The sequence below is a fragment of the Miscanthus floridulus genome, chromosome 13 (genome assembly GCF_019320115.1).
Source record: "Miscanthus floridulus cultivar M001 chromosome 13, ASM1932011v1, whole genome shotgun sequence".
Lineage (NCBI taxonomy): Eukaryota > Viridiplantae > Streptophyta > Magnoliopsida > Poales > Poaceae > Miscanthus > Miscanthus floridulus.
Genome location: NC_089592.1, coordinates 8,320,242 through 8,335,732, shown reverse-complemented (window position 1 = coordinate 8,335,732; position 15,491 = coordinate 8,320,242). Strand labels below are relative to the sequence as shown.

Here is a 15,491-nt window from a genome sequence, read left to right as displayed (position 1 = left end):
AGCAGGAGGGCCGAGGGACTGCACACTCATCCAAATAGTTCCCTGAAAGCATATACTATTTATCGTCAACTAGAAAACGATTGTTACTAAGACACATTTGTCCTATTGACAGAAAATTCATGCCAACATTTCTATCTAAAATCTCAGAGATACATATCCAAAGTTTCTTAGCAACCACACACAGAATTGAACTCGGGTCTTCTCTCGATTGGACAAAGTAAGTTCCAGCCTTGGAGCATGGCCGAAATTGAGAGCAGGAGGGCCGAGGGACAGCACACTCATCCAAATAGTTCCCTGAAAGCATATACTATTTATCTTCAACTAGAAAACGATTGTTACTAAGACACATTTGTCCTATTGACAGAAAATTCATGCCAACATTTCTATCTAAAATCTCAGAGATACATATCCAAAGTTGCTTAGCAACCACACACCCAAAACATAGATGATAAGCAGATTCCTGGTCACAGCAAAAAAGACAGGAGGGGTCATCTTTTTTCCTTCTTCATAAATTATCTCTGGTTAAAACCTTATTCTTAGAAAGCAACCAGAGAAAAAAGTGAACTCTAGGGGGATTTTGAGACTCCAAACAGCTGACACATGAGTAGGTTTCACCCCTCTAAAGTTTATGACTCTATAAAGGGATTGAGAAGAATATATGCCACTAGAGTTAAAAGTCCAAATTAAAGAATCTTCTTCTTCAGAAAAGTCTATAGTAGAAGCCAGCTTAAGGACCTCTTGCCAAAGGTTCATGACCCATGAGTCTATCATCTACTCCTCTTCTAAAATTGCACTTGAGATGCGCTATATATCATCAGTGCCAAGTAGGATCCTCAGCACTTCCTTGAATTTTCCAGCTCCACTTGTTTCTGCAGGTTCACACTACTGTACACAGCGCAAGAAAGTCCCCTCCATACATTTTCGCTTCTATATATATATACAGATAAGCATAGACATATACATGGCACAGTTCGTCGACTCTCAGTAATAAGGAACACACTGTGTGGGGCTTCATTGATATCTGTTGGTGATCCCTCCTCCTTCATCTCTTCGGTTGGTGCTGCAGCAGCCTGCAGGGAAGCTGACGCATGATCTAGAGGAGAGCTAAGGTAATAAGGATTATATTCCATGCATATGCATCGGCCGGTAACCCAATTAATTAAGCATGAAAAACATGCACTCCTCCATAGATTTACAGCCAGTATATATAGTATTTATCTAGTACGTACTTCGGTACTTGTGTGCGTCAAATTGGAGTATAACCCCTGCTGTTTTGTGTCCTGATCAGCTGGTTGGTCGAATCATATCCCTACATCTAGCGAGTAGCGACTTCATGGCGGAGATGGTGTGTTCAGCACTTGTTCAGGAGACCGTGAGCAGAGGCGTCTCCTTTGCGTTGGGCAGACGCGAGGAGAAGGCGTCCCAAGGGCACTTGACGGAGAGGCTCGAGATGGCAGTCAGCGAGCTGGAGTTTGCACTTGAGAGGGCCATGGAGCTCCCCATCAGACACCACTCCTTGCTCCAGCGCAGGAAGATGATCAAGCGTGCCTATGTCGAGGCCATGGAGCTGCTCGACAAGCACAAGCAGCAAGCGATGCCTCCCGGCCAGCCGGCCAGGAAGAGCTCCCGCAAGCGATGGTTTAATTGTGCTGGCTTGAGGACAGTTGATGTTAGAAGATTTGAATGGTATGTAGATTGTGCCGGAAGGTTTGTGAGGGACTTGGAGTCTGGGTGTTCACTTCATCACTACACCTTTTGCAACCCTATTGTTAGGCATCTCCTTGAAGGGAAAACTCTCACTTATTATTCGAAGCAAGGAAACCTGCTACGACATCTCTACATCAAGCCCACGCATTCTGATGAGCGTGGCGTGGAGGCATTGGTAGCATACCGTTATGAGGATAGCACAGTGGCTGAGAAATGTTTCTGTCTGGGGTTGATCCTACGACTAACAGAAAGCACAGACTTAGTTGAGGTTGCTATAAAAGGCTTGCAATTACTAGCATCTCAATTCAAACTTGCTGTTGAATATACAATGGGAGAACTCACCCTACTATCTAATTTACAAGACATTGCCCATTTGCATGGGCCTCTGTGGTGGGAGGGCATTCAAGAATGGCATATCGAGCACACACAATATGCTCGCCCAGACCCAGCATGCTGCAAAGGAAGCAGGCACGGACTTTGTGCTAACAACAACGTCTCATCAGAGTTAGCAGATATATTCCCAGAGCAAATTATTATTTTGGGTTTCCAGTGCTATATATCAGCTCTACAGTCCAAAACACGTAGCTCATTTCATGAGTGCGGAAGAAGCAAAAACAGAGGTTGGAAGCCACCTGTGGTGCTGACAGCTGCCTTCTTACCTCATGCTGATACTGGGACACAAGATAGTTATGCACTCGAAATCATCGGAGATGCAACAGAGTATAGAAATGCTAGTAGCATAGAACAAGTGGTGGAGACAATACAATCAGGCGCGGTCAATTGTTTTTCGTGTCAGCCAGAGCTGGCGGAATATCGAACGCAGTGGTTCGGTAAACATGGTTTTGCATGGTTTGTGGTGGAGTCAAGCTCTGAAAGAGCACTTGACTTTTCCCACCTTTTGCCGTGCCGTGACCGCAGCTGCAGCAGCGGCAACAAAATCCTCGATAGCTACAATGGCTGGCTGGAGAGAGAGAAATGTGCCGCCCACAGCCACCGCCGAAAAGGGCAGCCAAGCAGAGCCACTACCCGAGCAAGTACAAGGAGAAGTAGAATGAGGTAGGTAGGTGTGTCTGTTAGTTGCCCTACAGCCGAGTGTTACAAGGCTCAACTGTTCTCCTCATTCGTACGGTGATGTAAGCTACCTAGTGTGGTGTCTAGTTTTTGGACTCATTATTGTAATGTAATGTATTATTGTAATGTAATGTCATGTAATGAGGTGCTCCATTACTTGTAACATGCAGATGTCTACTGTTTGAGGTATGAAACGACTTTGTGTTGCCAATTAGTAGATGTTAATCGCCCGCGTTATTATTTATTACTATAGGGCTGGCCTTGCCATCCCATACAGTACCGGTGCTTGTCTGAGTGAAAGTAAAATACTCCTCTACTTATTATTATATGATAATGATGGATCGGAGCGCCCTGTTCATGTACGGTTAGCCATCCACGCTCCTCCGCGTGTATTTGCGTGGAACTGGCGCGTTGAGTGTGCAGTCTTGCGCCCTGTTGTGTGGGTCCCGTGGACATCGTCCATGGAACAAAGCTATCGCATGAAGCCATTATGTGTGTCCCTTGCACTTCACCTTCTCCACGTTCGGATTTGAAAACTCCGCATCCCGAGCCAGGAAGGATTGCGCTTCGCCTTCTGCACATCCCTTGCGCTTCACCCGTAACCTAATCTCCTCCCTATAAAATGAAAACTTGCATCTAGATCTACCTCAATTCTTCCTGGCTCCCCGACTGCATCGCCACAACGTCGAGTTGCTCGGCCATGAGGATCTCTTCCTAGAGCCCCGGCTGCATCACTACTGAACGGACCGTGACACCTAGGCAACTTAAAAACTATTTCTAAACTATGGCCTCTAAAACAACCTAGTCAAAACATATGCAAGAAATAATCTATATATATGTACAACTAAGAGTTTGCTAGATGTGTTGCTATCTCTACCGCTGAAAGCCCTAGTTTGGTTTTTGATAATTGATGAAACCTAAGTGAACTAACCTGTTGCTCTAAGTGATATATGAGATAGGTTGGTTCACACCAACGTGGAGCTAGATGGCACTCAAATGTGATGATGATGGCCAAATTGATGATAAATTGCTCCACATTTGGAAAAGAAGAAAGAGAAAAATAAAATCCTATGGGCTCAAGGCAACTGTATAAAATAGGGTATTTGTTTTCTCAGTCAAGACACAATAGAGTACGTGATCGAATTTAGGATAGATAACCGTACTATAAAGAGGGGAAATCTTTAATTGCAATGGTTATCTAGTGCCACTAAGTGTGAGTCTCATTTGAATATACTTTGCGCTTAGTGACGTGGTGAGATGCATGAGAAAGCCCAGAAAAATTCTTTGTGAAAAGCAATCTCAAGTGCTAAAATTAGTTTGGTAACTTTGGGACGAGATAGCACTTGGTTCGGACATGTCATGCAGTCTAACAAGAATTTCTTGTTCAACCGGCAAAATTGCCGGTGGTGGGTGCCCTGGTTGAGCGATTTCTCAACCAGCAATTCTCCCTCCTCATCAAAAATTTCATGGTCAGGAATTTTGTAGAATTTTTATTAGGCTATTCACCTTCCTCTAGCCATTTAGGACCTTTCAAGTGATATCAGAGCTATGGTCACCGTTTATTTGAGGCCTCACAACCTTCGGTGTTACAATGGCTCAAATCAACCATATGGGGAAGCCACCTTTCTTCGATGGCACGAGCTATGATTATTGGAAGAGGAAGATGAGCACACACTTGAAATCAATGAATAGAAAAGTGTGGGAGGTTGTGGAGAAGGATTTTGTGGTGATTGATCCAACAAATCCAACTCCAAGAGAAGAAGAGAAGCTCCAATTCAATGACATTCCTCTTAGCACTTTATATGATGCATTTGATATTAAAGTGTTTGAGCAAATCAAGGATCTAGATTTTGCTCATAATGTATGGACAAGATTAGAAGAATCATATGAGGGCACTAAGGCGGTCAAGAGTGCAAAGCTATTCATCCTCAAAGAAAAATTGACAAGCTTCAAGATGCAAGAAAATGAGAGCATACCGGAGATGTTTCACCGATTGCAAGTGATCATCAATGATTTGAAGAGATTAGGTGAGAAAGTGGAGGACAAGGACTTCTCTCATCGGTTCTTGAGATGCTTGCCACCTAGATTTGATACCTTGGTCACTATTCTTGTGAGAGATGGCTTGGAGACAATGACCCCTAACCAAGTACTAGGTGATGTAGTCACACAAGACACATACCGTGTGGAAAGGGATGGGGTTGTCCAAGAAGAAGAGAAGAAGAAGAAAAGTGTGGCATTCAAGGCCGGTACTTCATCATCCAAGAGCAAGAGCAAGGCTAAAAAGGAAGAACCAAGTGATGATGAAGAGTCAAATGCTTGTGATGATGAAGATGAAGATGAAGAAATGGCTCTCTTTGTGCGAAGATTTGGCAAATTCAAGAAAGAAGAAGGGCTATGGTGCAAGAAAGAGAAGAGATCAATCCAAGAACAAAGAGCAACCAAGAAGATGCTATAAATACAAGAGCAAAGATCACCTTGTAGCGAAGTGTCCCTACAATAGTGATAGTGATGATGGCAAGAAAGAGAAGAAGAAGGACAAGAAAGACAAGATGATGACCTTCAAGAAGAAGAAGAAGGGTCACTCATATTGTGTCACATGGGATAGTGATGCCTCTTCAAGTGATGATGATAGTGATGATGAAAATAAGACAAGCAAGAAGAAGGCGATCGCTACTATTGCTATCAACAACAAGCCTTCTCTATTTGACACTGCATCGACATGCTTCATGGCTAAGGCCACTAAGATACAATCCGATGATGAGAGTGATAGTGAGAGTGAGGATGATGAGGAGTACTCAAAGGAGGACCTCATGGACATGTTACAAGAGGCTCATTCTTACATGGAGAAGAAGAGAAAGGAATTCAAAGAACTACATAAGAGGCATCAAGCTCTTGAGCAATCCTTTGATGAGCTTAATGCTACTCATGAGAGGATAGTGGAAGCCCATGAGAAGCTTGAAAAAGCTCACTCTTCTCTTATTGTTCAAAAGGAGAAGGAACCTATTACAACATGCAATGTAGGAGTAACTTGTGATATAATTGATGAATCATTTTATACTCCTATTGTTCTTGCTCCTACTGACCCTTCATGTAGCTCATCCACTACTACTTCATCTATGAGTGATGGTTTCACTTGTGATGCCTCACTAATAGTGGAAAATGAGACTCTAAAAAAGGAGGTCAATGAGCTCACTCACGCTTTAGGCAAGGCCTATGGCGGTGAGGCCCGCTTGCTTAAGTGCTTGGGTATCCAAGGCTTTTCTCTCAACAAAGAGGGATTGGGCTATACCCCCAAGAATGGCAAGGCGGTCTTTGCAACTTCCAAAACTAGTTTTGTGAGAGGCAATGGTCAGTTTTACAATAGACGCAAGCAAGTTGGGCTTGTAGAGCAATATTGCAAGAACAAGAAAGATGCTAATGTATCATCTATTAAATTTGATTCTTGTTATTTGCTTACCAAGGGTGTTAACAGTGTGAAATTTAAGTTCATTGGTGCACCCATTGTGGGCTCAAAGAAGAAAGCTATTTGGGTGCCCAAGAGCCTAGTCACTAACCTTGGAGGAACTAAAAAGGTTTGGGTACCTAAAAACAATCGATCTTTTCTTATAGGTCAATTATAAAGCCGGAGGAAGGCATTGGGTGCTTGATAGTGGGTGCACACAATACATGACCGGTGATTCAAGAATGTTCAATTCAATCAACACAAGTGGCAACAATGACTTTGATAGTATCACATTTGGTGATAATGGCAAAGACAAGGTCAAAGGGCTTGGTAAGATTGCAATATCCAATGACATGAGCATATCCAATATGTTGCTAGTTGAATCTCTCAATGACAAGTTGCAATATCCAATGACCTATCGTAGCCGCTTGCTGGGCCCAGACGGTCTTATGTGCACAGTGTTCGCCTATACGGCCTAAACGGTCGATTAAACGGTGGTAAACTGTTTTGTTTAGGGGGTAAACGGAAATTAAACGGTTGACCGTTTAAACGGTCAAACACGGGAAAAACGGCCTAAACAGAACAGAGATAAACAATATTAAACGGGCTAAACAACTGTTTAAATAGTTGTTTAGGCGAACACGAGGTAAATCTAGTTCAGTTTTGTATGGATAAATTTATATACTTAAGTTTATTATATTTATAAATGTGTACACTTGATATGTTACATGCATAAATATCTATATTTGGTTATTTTCACGTGCATATATATATATATGTATATACCAAAATAATTGATTTTTACTCGAATAAATATGTATAAATGCTAGAATACTTGATTTTTTATATGCACATATATAATTATATGTATTTTTTTTTTAAAGTACAAAACCGTTTGGACCGTTTAACTTCGTTTAAACACAGTGTAAATAGCCTAAACGCTAAACAAAAGGATCATGTAAAGACCGTTTACCGTTTAGAAAAACACTGTATGTGCATGCGCGTAGGGAGCGGAGGGGGCGCGAGCTGTCCCCACATGCGGTCAGGCGCTACGGGAGACCTGCTGGTGACATTGGCCCCTGCATGGGCGGGCGAAACAACCAGGCACAGAAACAGGGTGTAGAGAAACAAGGCAGCAACACCAGGCTCGGGCATCCGCACGCTAGCCAGGCCGTTACATAAATGCCTCTATAAAATGCTGAGTTTAAGGCACAGTGCACTCACTAGAGGTACGGACCAGACAATAGTACTCCACATAAGCTTCTGAAGGATACGACGTGCAGTGGAGGCCAAATGAGTGGAGAGGCCGTGTGTGCGGTCGTGTTTGTATTTCGTCTTTATACTTTTTAACTAGTACGGTAGCTTTTTTTAACGTGAGATGGATGAATGTGTCTGTCAGGTGGGCCCCGCATAAGGACATGGTATCCTCGTACTCAGTTAAACCAGAGCCAAACGGGAGCAAACAGTTCATGTATGCATAACACCCATGCGTTGCTACAGGATACTACTTACCTTGTATGTTTGCATAATCAGCTCAACAAAAAGAAGTCTACGAATTCGGATCACAATTAAGCATTCACAGTCTAGTTATTTCATACAAAGATAATTAAAATTATTAATTGATTGAATATGCACAAAAAAGAGAAGTTTTGCGTGAAAAAATTAGTCAAATTTACCATGTCCTGCTCTGTCACTATTTTTGAATCTCTTCATGAATCATGACACATTGTCGTGGTCGCTTTTGGTCCTAACCAATAGCTCTCAAGTTCCAAGCATTGGTTGGAATCAGTCTTCAAATGGGTCAATTGCTCTTTGTGCTTGTCAACAAGGTATTTGAATCTTTTTTTTACATATATATTGAATCACATGTATCCATTATGTCTATATTAAAATAGCTGCACAAGAGCCAGGGGATGGGACTGCATCACTTCCTGGGCCTCGCCCTTTTGCTCTGGAGGTGGGCTCACTTTCATTGGACATACCGGCCCAGGATGGGGACAACCAGGCTGCGGTGGATGAGCCGGCCCAAGCGGAGGGGCCTCAGGAAGGGCGGCCTACTACCACCGTTGCCGGACCGCCAATAGTCACGGACTCCCCTAATAATAATAAATATAAAAAAAGCCAATAGTCGCGGACAACACCCCCGTTCAGGTCAACTCGGTCCCAGCTAACATCTCTGATTTCATCAATCGGCTTAGGCTACCGCTGGAGGATGCCGTTGCCACGCCTTCGTGTGTCGAGACGCGTCGACTCCTCCCTCGTCCCCCGCCGGAGCGATAGACTCGCGGGAAAGTCCCGCTACCGAGACCCGAAGCCGGAGGTGCAAGCAAAGAAGGTACTACTCAGCAAGTGGAAGCCGCGCAACCAGGGCCTGATGCGTCGATTGCGGACAAGTTCCACAAGACGTTCACGGAGCCGTTGTTATCGTCCAAGGAGGCAGCCATGCGTGAGCTCTTTCCGATGAAGAGCGCGCAGGGGCAGGGCGACACCGGTGTCGGATTGAGCGTTGTTTGCTCAACGTCGCTTCGTTATTGTCTCCTAGCGGGCAGCACAGAGCGAGATCTTAGGTCGCACAATTAGTTTCTTAGTTAGTCACAACAGCGTGGGTTCCATCGCCTAGCGGTGCCTTTTGTCAGTGTTCAACCCTATCACTTATGGCATCTCGTCGTGACGTGATGACGGGCGTGTAAGCTTTTCAAACTTCTTCTTAATGAAACACAAACACGTGCTAAGCACGTTCTAAAAAAAATCTTACCACAATATCATAATTTGCTACTCAACAAGGGCTATAGGAGGCTTGATCACCCTCCTTCCTTGATTCCATTCACCCCTACAAATTTGAGCAGAGAGATTCAGAACAAAAGAAATAGAATCCATGAACCTAAGCCTACATGATCACTTGGTTAGAGTAGTCTTGGCTGAATTCAAGACCCAGGAATCAAGTCTCCTTGTCTTAGCTTACTTTCCACATATTTTCAAAATTCATAGCTGTTGGATTCTAAACTGGAGCATTTGACAATGGGCCTGTTTTGATGAGTTTCAGATTCTTAAAAAAACCAGTTTTTGCCTCTAGTCTCTAAAATATAGATTCTAAACAAAAACTGGTGGCGGTGTTTGGATCCCCAATTTTTAAGAATCCGGCGTCATTTATTGCTCACAGGGTCACAATAAAACTAGCAAAAGCTGGATATCAATAACTTCTTGGGTTTTAAGAATCTGACAAACATGACCAATATTACTCACCATTGGATTTGCTCAAACACAGTACCCCGCCATCAAACATTGGGATTTACACAAAACATGGATGCAAACATAGGCAATGTATTTATATTAGATTTAATTCGAGTAGAGGATCACTTGGCTCACCTCAGAATATCCAGTATCTACCAGCACTCTGCCGCACACTATTCATATTGCTCATGATCCATGTGCTAAAGTTTAGTCCGTTTCACATCGGACCCATTCCGTCCAAAACCTTAGGAATTCCTTAACTAGCAGGACTAAAAATGAGCTAATTATGAAACTAGCTGCACATGGGTAGACTAATTAGCGAGATAAATCGATTAAGCCTAATTAATCCATAATTAGCAAATGTTTACTATAGCACCACCTTGTCAATTCATGGGCTAATTAGACTTTAATAGATTCGTTTAGTAAATTAGTCTCAATCTGTGTAATTAGTTTTACAATTAGTCTATGTTTAATACTTTACGGGGCTAAACTGTTGCCAAAGAAACAATACTCCAGTTAGCGTGATCTATCCGGTGCTCCAATTCGTTCACGTGCCTGTCGATCAATCAGCTCTTGGCGTCGGAGACGAGGCTAAACTTCCGTCCCGCGCACCACGATCCACGAAGCTCAGCAGGTGGCTGGTACCGCCTCAGCGGCGCCGTGCGCGCGAACGTCAGCATGCCTGCCTGGTCTATCGAACGGCTCGATCGTCAGCCTGGCCATAGGCGCGGAACATGGCGTGCATGCACGTGTCATTCCCAGGCCGGCCGGGCTGCTCCTGCATCTCCAGCTCGCATCAGGGTGATGACTGACGAGCTGTGAGTTGAGCGACTCGGACGGGACGGGAGCGGGAGCGGAATGACCCAGCCGGCGACGGAGGCGGCGGCGTTTGTGGCGTTCACTTCCCAGACGCGGACGCCCGTGGTTCGAGTGGTTGCTGTCTGATACTGGCAGCTTGCCGTGCGTCAGGCCAGCTCGTCACTGCGGTCGGTCATCTGAAATGAAAGCTCCTTTTCAGCCTCTACTAGTTCAGAGTTCAGACACTTCAATTTGTTTTTCTTCAGGAAAAGGGAGAAAAACTCTCTTAAATTTCATACCTTTGATTGCCTCAGTTCTAGGGGTAATGAGGAATCGGAGGGTCAAGGTAGCATCCGTCCGGAGCTTGCTCTCTGTCAGGAAACCACCTGCAGCAAAACAAAACATGAAGCAGGCTGCAGGTTGATGTCCATTACTAGTTGAGTTGCCAGTGGATGTCAGGTTGAGTTTCTGTTCTGGCCATTCAGAATTGCCGTTGTGCCATCCACTGTTGATGTCCATGACGGGATCCTGACACTCTCTTTTGCTACTTGGCCATCTCCCTGAACATTTCTAGTGTCAAAGAAACAACAGTATAATCCTGATCCTCGCAATCGCAACCAACAATGGAGAGCCTGCAGTGTTAGTTTGATCTCTACCAATTGGCCCAACGGCCAATCGGACCCTTGACCGTGTCCTGATCGGGGACGCTTAACCGACCACTGGTCGGCGGGCCCTTGTCGCACAGCGCTATAAGGGAGAGGTGGGGGCCAGGGCGCTAGCGACGTGGTTTACAGCCGCCACTCCCCACCTAACCCTAACCGATCAAGGGAGTGCTGTGAGCGACGGGAAGCGCCGCTACCTTCGCCGTCGCCACTAGACCACGCCTCCACTGCACGGCGTTCGACTACGACACCGCGCCAAAATTGAAGGTACCGCTACTCTCATGTTTTAATTATGCATATACATACAATTTCCTAGCTACTTTGTTTTCTTTACCAAATTCCTTATATAAATGCCGAGCGGATCTTAACTAGCTAGCTATCCCCATGCATGTTCCAGGAAATCTACGCAACAGATGTTGTTGATGCAAGAGAGAAAATACTGAATTATATTCAGAGGGCCAGCCTCAAGAACAACATAATCTACTTTGATGGGTGGCGTGGCTTTGGAGCCACTGCCGTTCTTAGATCCATAGCACAAGCAATTCCATCTATGAAGTCTCCTCCTCCAAAATTATGCTTTGGCAGAACCATTTACATTGATTGCTCATGGTGGGAGAGTAAAAGGGTGATGCAGAGAAAAATTGCAGAGGAGCTGAGGCTTGACCGGAAGACCATGGCCATGATTGAGGAGCAGGACGAGGAGGACGACTTCAACGGAGTGGATCATGGTTCTAGGGATGTGATACGAGAAGTTTCAGCAATGATTGACCAAACCCTGAGGGAAAATAGATTCATGATGATTTTCATTAATGGGAGTGCTGATGAGATTGCCCTAAGCGAAATTGGTATTCCAGAATATTACGGCATGATAATATGGACATTTGGAAGAAGGCTCGTGACTATGCATGAGCACGATGGTATTGAGAAACTAGTAAAGAATTTAAGACACACAAGTCTTTTTATTCACACCTATCATAAACCCGTCCAGTTATCAAACTCATAACGTAGTGCACTGTTTCTTGAAGAGGTTGCCAACAGAGTTGCTAGCTATCCATTTATGAGGGACATCAACTTAACAATGGTCATAGACTGTTATTGCTATGAGTTTTACCTCAGCACCATTGGATTGCATTGGGTAGGTCATGCTCCCAACTTATGGATATGTGATAGGATAATTCAACAAGGGGATACAGCTAGGAAGATTAGCACTTCATTGGATTCAGCAATAAATTTTGTGGGTGATGATTCTCTGCTTGGCGAGGTGTTTTCTATGATGACAGAAGATCCTCATCTGCTAGTCGAAGATGGCAACATTGACAAATATAAAAAGAGGCCTTACCGTTGGATTTGTGTCACCTCAAAGAATAAGATACTTGAAGACAACATGCAAACTATACTAGCAATGGCATCGTCAATTTTCCTATCATTTGACAAGACTATAAGTGTACCTCGGTTACCAAATGCCTTGTTTAAACAGTGCAGTAAACTTGGTGTTCTAATTCTCTCCTGTTGTGCCTTTAGTTTTGTGTCCCCTCCTTTCCTGCACTGCAATACATTAAGATTTCTTGGACTAGGCAACTGTACAAATCAGAAAAATAATACAAGCGAACCTGAAGGAGGGGATTGTATCGCCAAGGGGACATTATTTCTACATAACCTGTGGAGGCTCGTGTAACGGTACGGAGGTGTCTTACATCAGCTTAACGTGGAGGCTCAACTAAGTCGGGCGAAGACTCCTCAAGACGACAGGCCATAGGTCGACGGTCAGCGGAGGATGTCCCGGGCCATGCGCGGCCCAACACTTTTGGCCCATCAGCCGGGGGCTGCAGTAGGAAGGTGTCCCGAATTTACCCCTAGCAGTTTGTACTAGAATAGGAATATACCAAGAATGTCCTGTAGTAGGTAGAGAGTAGTGTTGTAAAAGTATTTTGGAGTAGGTGAGCCCTATAAAGAGGGGGAACCTAGCTGTTGTAATAGAGAGATCACTGTTCCTATGAAACCCTAATTGCTTGTGTATCATTTTGTGTCGATCCTCCTTCGCTCGGGGCATCGACCGGGCGGAGGATCGCCTCGCCCTTCTCCCTACCTATTGCTAGAACTCCTCCAATTCCAACACCATTCTTTATTCACCGTCGTTGTCGACTGAACGACTGCACCAGCCTATAGAACTCTTCTCTCTTTTTTTAAGTACTAACAGACTGCATTAAAGATTTTAGAACATCTTACAGTGAGGAGCACAAAGGGCTCCCAATTTATAGAACTGTGAGTGCTTCCATAACGGGCCGGCAGTCGTCGAGGGCATTCGAGCTAATCAACCCAACAAGGCTCCTAAATTGATGGTTGAGTTTCTCGTGGTGAAACCTACCCACTCGGATTTAAGTTCTCAATTTGACACGCTGAAGGACCGAAAACGGCGATCAGAGGGGGGTGAATAGGAGCCATCGTCGGTGCAGAGGGGTTCTTGATCTTGGCCTAGGTCTGGTAGTTGATCTCCGTGGACTTGAGCTTGCTGAATAGCTCATCCACCATGAGAGTGTCGTAGTTCGCGGACTCAATGATAGCGGACACCTTCACATCCCACACCTTCCGATCTAGGGCATATAGAAGCTTGAGTGCCCTCTCATGATCATCATATGGTAGCTGTGCCTTGTTTACTCGCATCTTGTTGACAATAGTCTGAAAGCGAGAAAACATGGAATCGATGGACTCGCCATCCAACTGAGAGAAGTTCTCGTACTCCCGCTTGTACGTCTTAAAGAGTCTGGTTTTGACCTGAACGGTTCCCTCATGATATCTCTGAAGCCTCACCCAGATCTCCCGAGCAGTCGCCCAATCGAAGACTCTCTCGAACTCCGGAAGAGAAAGACTCGAGAAAAGAACACTACGAGCTCTACTATTTGCGTTGTGCCGATCCTTTTGTTCTTGAGTGGTACAGACACGAGGTTCAAGCACAATGTAGGTAATATCCTCACGAATCTCCGAAACAAGTCAATCGATCCGCTGAAGATGCGCGGCCATGCGGATCTTTCAATAGAGATAGTTTGTTCCATCAAAGAACGGTGGTTTGCCGGAACCACGCTCCATGTCGCCTTCGTAGATCACGGACCGATTATGGTAGAATGATTCTTAACCGGCTCCGATACCAATTGAAAGATCGAAAACGACGACTAAAGAGGGATGAATGGAAGCCGTAAAATTTCTGGCGAAATATTTAGCCACTGTCCCAAAATCACCAACAAACAACAGCAAAATTCTGAAACTAAAAAATACTAAGTCAACCGATGACGAAAGTACCTAGAGAGAATCCTCGGGACGATAAAAAGCCAATGCAAAAGACGAAAAGCAAATCGGAGCACGATCGACCGAACTGCAGGGCTGCGGACAAAACCGCTCGATGGTGCACCGGACGCCGCACCGCTGATTGAGCTGATTGAGCACCGGACGCACTGCTGCCTGACGCGATTGCAGGTGAAGAACGAGCGAAAGCAGGAAGCAAGTCGCACGGCATCGGGTCTGCTCGACGACTTTCGGCCGCTGCACCGAAGGAGCAGAGGGGCAGCGAGCACAGCAGCTAGCGCCGCTCAGCCTGAGCCCGCACGGTGCTTGAGCACCTGCGTGGATAGCGCTGCTGCCTGTCACCCTGAGTCTGCATCACCAAGCAGCGAGCAGAAGAAGCACGGCACAATCAGTAAAGGGAGAGCTTAGAACAGGTGAAGCTTGGTCATCTTGGATGAACGAGGCTACAGAGGAACAGATTGCACAGCCATGATCCACTCTGCACTGGAAGCCATGGATCCCAAAAAGAAAAGCACGAACAGGAGCCTGACCACCAAGAGCAGAGAGCCGACAGAGAACGAACAGAAGAAAAAGAACGCCCAAAAATTCGATGAAATCCGAACTAAAACTCCTTGATTCGTTTTCCAAAATTTGCACAGATGAAATTCAACTAGCTACGAATCAATCCGCAAGAAATCATCGCCTGCGATTGACCCAAACTCCGAAAAAACTAGATCGAAGCCATAAACGAAAATGGAGAACGAAAAGGAACCCAGTCAGCGAAAATCACAGGCACGAAAATTGAATCCCGGAGGACAAGTGGAGATTCGGACCTCCATTCCCACTACAAAATCACAGGTTTGTTACACAAATTTGAAATTTATGGACCTCTCTCGAGAAAACCTAGGGAAGGAAAAACCTAGAGCAAGGCGAAAAATGAAGAATGAAAGAGGTGAAGGAGATGGGGCTCCCTCGTCCTATTTAACAGTGCTATTACACAATTTCAGTTTTGCCCTTAGATATTTTTAAGCCGAACCACTGACCCGAGGGCGCTATGGTCCAACTATTTTTCTGTAGATCGGACGGCCCTGCTTCCTGCACAGATTTGCTTCGCCTCAACGCAACCTCTGTGATTCCGCCACGTGCCGCCCCGTTCCTTCTCGGAACTTCCGCTCGGGTTTTGAAGCCCAAACCTGAAAACCATCCGCCCGATGGTTTTGAGGCCCAAACCACCAAACCGCCCGCGAGTAGCGTACTCCACACACGTCCCCCGCCGCTCGACGCGTGTCACCGCCGTCCTCGCC

At 45.2% G+C, this 15,491-nt stretch overlaps 2 protein-coding genes across 3 annotated transcripts; one reads left to right on the top strand and one right to left on the bottom strand.

Moving 5' to 3' along the window:
- Positions 1-644: 644 nt before the first annotated feature.
- Positions 645-2,976, top strand: LOC136501421 (uncharacterized). Of its 2 annotated transcripts, none has more exons than XM_066496947.1 (2): positions 645-1,109; positions 1,320-2,976. In XM_066496947.1, the coding sequence occupies exon 2, from the start codon at positions 1,334-1,336 to the stop codon at positions 2,765-2,767; it is 1,434 nt and encodes a 477-aa protein (XP_066353044.1). In that variant the 5' UTR covers positions 645-1,109; positions 1,320-1,333; the 3' UTR covers positions 2,768-2,976. The 2 variants fall into 2 exon arrangements, with proteins under 2 accessions (XP_066353044.1, XP_066353043.1); XM_066496946.1 differs by having other exon boundaries at positions 1,289-2,976.
- A 10,407-nt stretch (positions 2,977-13,383) lies between these two features.
- On the bottom strand, positions 13,384-14,419 carry LOC136499384 (uncharacterized). Its single transcript, XM_066495059.1, has 2 exons — positions 14,359-14,419; positions 13,384-13,832 (listed from the first exon to the last, which is right to left on the bottom strand). Exons 1-2 carry the CDS (start codon positions 14,417-14,419, stop codon positions 13,384-13,386), a joined length of 510 nt encoding a protein of 169 aa, XP_066351156.1.
- Between the last annotated feature and the right edge of the window lie 1,072 nt (positions 14,420-15,491).